General features: G+C 48.8%; 1 protein-coding gene across 3 annotated transcripts in view; it reads right to left on the bottom strand.

Moving 5' to 3' along the window:
- Positions 1–2,171, bottom strand: part of FAM32A (family with sequence similarity 32, member A) — a 6,648-nt gene extending 4,477 nt beyond the window's left edge. For all 3 annotated transcript variants that reach the window (XR_001003025.1, XM_011953258.1, XM_011953259.1), the window contains exons 1-2: positions 2,043–2,171; positions 1,797–1,938 (exon numbers count right to left, since the gene is read on the bottom strand). Coding sequence is in view for 2 of the 3 variants with exons in the window: in XM_011953258.1 (XP_011808648.1) it covers positions 1,797–1,938; positions 2,043–2,116 (216 nt within the window). In the remaining variant the exon portion in view is untranslated. The remainder of the gene's footprint in view (positions 1–1,796; positions 1,939–2,042) is intronic.
- Between the last annotated feature and the right edge of the window lie 2,686 nt (positions 2,172–4,857).

Genomic DNA, 4,857 nt, shown 5'->3' with positions numbered 1-4,857 from the left:
TGAGGCAGGAGAGCTTGAACCCAGGAGGCGGAGGTTGCAGTGAGCCGAGATCGCACTGCATTCCAGCCTGGGTGACAGTCAGACTCAGTCTCGCTGAGATGGAGTCTCACTCTGTTGCCAGCCGGGAGTGCAGTGACGTGATCTTAGCTCACTGCAACCTCTGCCTCCCAGGTACTGGTTCAAGCAATTCTTCTGCCTCAGCCTCCTCCCAAGTAGCTGGGATTACAGGCGTGTGCCACCATGTCTGGCTAATTTTTTTATTTTCAGTAGAGACAGGGTTTCACCATGTTGGCCAGGCTGGTCTTGAACTCCTGACTTCGTGATCCGCCCACCTGACTTGTTAAATCCTTACCACAACCCTGTGAGGTAGACTTTACTGCTACTTTAACTAAACGGTAACTGGCTTGCCCAGAGTTACACCACTAATTCGTGGCAGAGGCAGAGTCAAACTCAGGTCTGTCTTGCCAGAGGTAGTGCACCCATATGTTTTCTGTATGCCTGAATTAGACCTGGGATTAAGGAGTTAATTTTCCCAATGTTCCCAATGTCCATTTTCCCCAGTGTCACCACACAGAATCACCTAGACCAGGGTTAGGGTTTCTCAGCCTCAGTGCTACTGATATTTGGAGCCGGATCATTCTTCGCTGCAGCGGGTTGTCCTGTGTATTACAGGGTGTGAAGGATCATCCCTGGCCTCTAGCCACTGTTGCCAGTAGTCCCCACCCCAATCCAGTTGAGAACCAAAAATGTCTCCAGACTGTGCTTAGCAGTGGGGGTTTGTGGGGTGGAGACTACCCCCAGTTGAGAATCACTGACCTGCACTGATTATTCTGTCTCCTTAGCATAACGGACCCAGTTTATCTATCTTACTATGAACTGTTCTGTTCTCCACTGCACACATTTATTGTGTTTAATATCAAGAAGTAATAATTTATTGGAGCCTTAAATACAATACAAAGTCGTCATGGGCATGGCCATTCAACATCAACAGCTGAGACTGGGTGCAGTGGCTCACGCCTGTAAGCCCAGCACTTTGGGAGGCTGAGGCGGGCGGATCACTTGAGATCACAAGTTCGAGATTAGCCTGGCTAACATGGTGAAACCGCGACTCTACTAAAAATACCAAAATTAGCCGGGTGTGGTGGTGGGCGCCTGCAATCCCAGCTTCTCGGGAGGCTGAGGCAGAACTGCTTGAACCCGGAAGGCAGAGGCTGCAGTGCTCCAACCCCACCAAAAATAAATAAATAAAAAATATAAACAACATGTTTGAATCTGCCAAAGTTGTATTGGAAACAAACTTTGTGGTGACTTCGAGCGGTGAGCATGGCCATTTAATATCAAGAGCTGGCATCCACTGAGCATTTACGCACTGCACTGCCTTTTACGTTCATGACTTCCTCCCGAGTTCCCAACCCTCTTAGAATAAATTACTATCCTGACTCATACAGAGAAGTAAACTGAGGCATGGAAATAAGAAAGTCATTGGCCTAGTGTCGCAGGGCAAATGAGCCACAGCACTGGAATCCAAACCCGGGTCTCCAGCTCTGGCCTCCTTTCAACGCCAGTTCTAGCTCTCCCCTCTGCTGCCCACTAGGGCCAGCGGGGTCTTCTCATCCTTGGCGCTCCCCCGGCAGAGGGCGCCTCTTCTCTCACTCACGCACAGCATCATCTCCCCGTAATTAAGGTCTCCTCTGACCGCTCCCCCTGCCCTCCGAGCGCCCCAGCCCTGACCCCAATTTCGAGTCTCCCGGCGCCAGGTGTCCCCGCCCTCCTCGCCGCCTTCTGCTTTTGCTCACCCGCTTCTCCTGCATTTTCTCGAAGGCCGCCTGGGCCGGGGTCCGCTTGTCCAGGCCGCGCCGCTTCTCCTCCTCGTTCTTTTTGCTCGTTCCCATTGCTTCCAGGAGTTTCGCTTTGTCTTTGTCCTTCTTTTTCTTCTTCCTGGAAAAAGACACGAGGAGGCGGGTCGGAGGATCAGGGCCAGGGGTCCAGAGAAAAGGTCTAAGGGGAGTGAAGACGGAATCCCGCGGGCCCTCGGGCCTCACCGCTTGGTCACTCCCAGCTCTGCGACGCCTTTCAGCTTCAGGGGTCCCTTTTGGACCTGCTCGTAGGCCTCCATGACACTCTCCGGTGGTTCGGCAGATGTACTGCCACACTTCCTGTTTGCAAACACTATTTCCTCCTGAATGCCCGCCTCACTTCTCTTTGATTGGCTGAGCTACAAGGTGAGCATGCGCCCTTAGTTCTGGAGCTGGGCCACACTTCGGGGTAGTGGGCGGGACAGAGAGCCAAACGAGGGAGAGCCCTTCGCATCCTGTCTGCTGCCACACTTCCGAAATTGGCGCCCACTTGCGGTCTTCAGTTCTTCAGACAGGGTGATGGAAACTCAACCCCTTTTTGAGGGTTTTGCACACTTTTGGGTGACCTATTCTCTCTCCTTGATTTTTTTTTTCTTTTTTAGAGACATGGTCTTGGTCTGTTGCCTAGGCTGGAGTGGAGTGGCGTGATCGTAGCTTACTGCAGTCTTGAGCGCCTGGGCTCGAGATCCTCCCGCCTCAGCCTCCCCAGTAGCTGGGACTGGAGACGGACGCCACTGAGCGCGGCTAATATTTTCATTTAATTTTTTTTTTTGTCGAGATGGGATCTCGCAATGTTGTCCAGGCTGGTCTCGAACTTCTGGGTTCAAGCGATCCTCCAGCTTCAGCCTTCCAAAGCGCAGGGGTCATAGGCCTGAGCCACGTGCGCCGCCCCCGTTCTCTTTTATTGCCATATTCTGAGCGTTCAATGGATAGCTGGGCCTAATTTTGTAAACCTAATCAGTATCCATTAATTTTTCAGCTTTAGGTAAATGACAATATTATGTGACAAGGTTGGTGGTATGTTAAAACAATTAAAAATCTATTTTATCCAGGTGCAGTGGCTCACGCCTGTAATCCCAGCACTTTGTGAGCCCGAGGTGGGCGGATCACGAGGTCAGGAGATCAAGACCATTCTGGCTAACAGCGTGAAACCCCGTCTCTATTAAAAATACAAAAAATTGGCTGGGCGTGGTGGCATGCGCCTGTAGTCCCAGCTACTTGGGAGGCTGAGGCAGGAGAATCGCTTGAACTCGGGAGGCAGAGGTTGCAATGAGCTGAAATCACACCACTGCACTCCAGCCTGGGCAACAGACTCCATCTCAAAAACAAAACAAAACAGCAACAAAACAAACACAATGTATAAATATTTAAATCAGCACTTTGGGAGACCGAGGTAGGTGGTTCACATGAGGTCAGGAGTTTGAGACCAGCTTGGCCAACATGGTGAAATCCTGTCTCTCCCGAAAAAACAAAAACAAACAAAAACCCAAAATTAGCTAGGCATGGTAACATGGGCCTGTAGTCCCAGCTACTTAGTAGGCTGAGGCAGGAGAATCACTTAAACCCAGGAGGCAGAGGTTGCAGTGAGCCAGAATCGCACCACTGCACTCCAGCCTTGTCAACAGACAAAGACTCCATTTCAGAAAACAAAAAACAAACAAACGAAAAAACCCACAAAACAACAAATCAATAGAGAATAAGGTATTGCTATGTTGTCCAGGTTGGTCTCAAACTCCTGTCCTCAAGCAGTCCTCCTGAAGCACTAGAATTACAGGTGTGAGCCACCACCCCGGCCCTTTCTTTCTTTCTTTTCATCCTTTCAGCGTTGTGCAGTTTTCTTACATAGGATGTGTACATGCCTATATCTTTTTGTTTGTTTGTTTGTTTGTTTTTTGAGACAGAGTCTCACTCTGTTGCCCAGGCTGGAATACAGTGGCATGATTTCGGCTCACTGCAACTTCCACCTCCCAGGTTCAAGAGATTCTCCTGCTTCAACTTCCTGAGTAGTTGGGATTGCAGGCACCCACCACCATGCCCTGCTAATTTTTGTATTTTTAGTAGAGACGGGGTTTTGCCATGTTGTCCAGGCTAGTTTCGAACTCCTGACCTCAGGTGATCCCCCTGCCTCAGCCTCCTAAAGTGCTGGGATTACAGGCGTGAGCCACCGCTCCCAACCCTTGCATATATCTTTTTAATGTCAGCAGAGGACTATGGGAATTTTTGGTTTCTTCTCTATTTCCCTCTGTATCAAAAACCTAGTAAAAAAAAAAAATGGTTATGAGAAAAATTTAAAAAGACAGTGCCTACCAAGTGTCTGTGAAGATGTGTTGAAACTGGAACTCAAACGTGCTGCTGTTGTGAATATTAAACGGCATAAACAGTTTAGAAATCAGTCTGACAGTTCTTTAAAAGATTAAGCATTCACTTATACTATGACAAAAGAATTAGATTCCTAGGTTTTAACCCAAATGAAATGAAAGTATAGACATATATACAATTGTGTACATGAATGTTCACTGAAGATTTATTTGTAATAGCCAACAAATTAGAAACAGCCCTAATACTGCCCTAGATAAATGAACACAATCTGTTCCCACAAATCTTGGCTGACTTTTGCAATCAATGGAATTGCTAGGTCCAAGGTTATGCACATTTGCACGTTTTATTTCTCATAGATTTTGTCGAAATTGTGCCAGGGTGGTGTTTTTGTTTTGTTTTGTTTGTTTGTTTTGTTTTAACTGGGGGCGGGGACGGGGAAGAGGCGAAGGAGGTGGAGAAGAAAGAAGCAAACGTCCCCAAATCTACCGGATACAAGAAAAAGGAGGGCACAGGGGCTGCCTTTCTCAGTCCTACCTGCAGGGGGCAGCAATCCACCGCCTAATTCTCCGTCCACAACTGGAAAAGACTGCAGAGGGTCTTCTGGTACCAGCGGGTGGGGGCTGCCAGCACTTTTGTGTCAAAAGAAAGGCGAGCTTTTGCCCGGGCGCGGTGGTTCACACCT

The sequence above is a fragment of the Colobus angolensis genome, unplaced genomic scaffold (genome assembly GCF_000951035.1).
Source record: "Colobus angolensis palliatus isolate OR3802 unplaced genomic scaffold, Cang.pa_1.0 Scaffold36, whole genome shotgun sequence".
Lineage (NCBI taxonomy): Eukaryota > Metazoa > Chordata > Mammalia > Primates > Cercopithecidae > Colobus > Colobus angolensis.
This window is presented reverse-complemented; position numbering and strand designations above follow the sequence as displayed.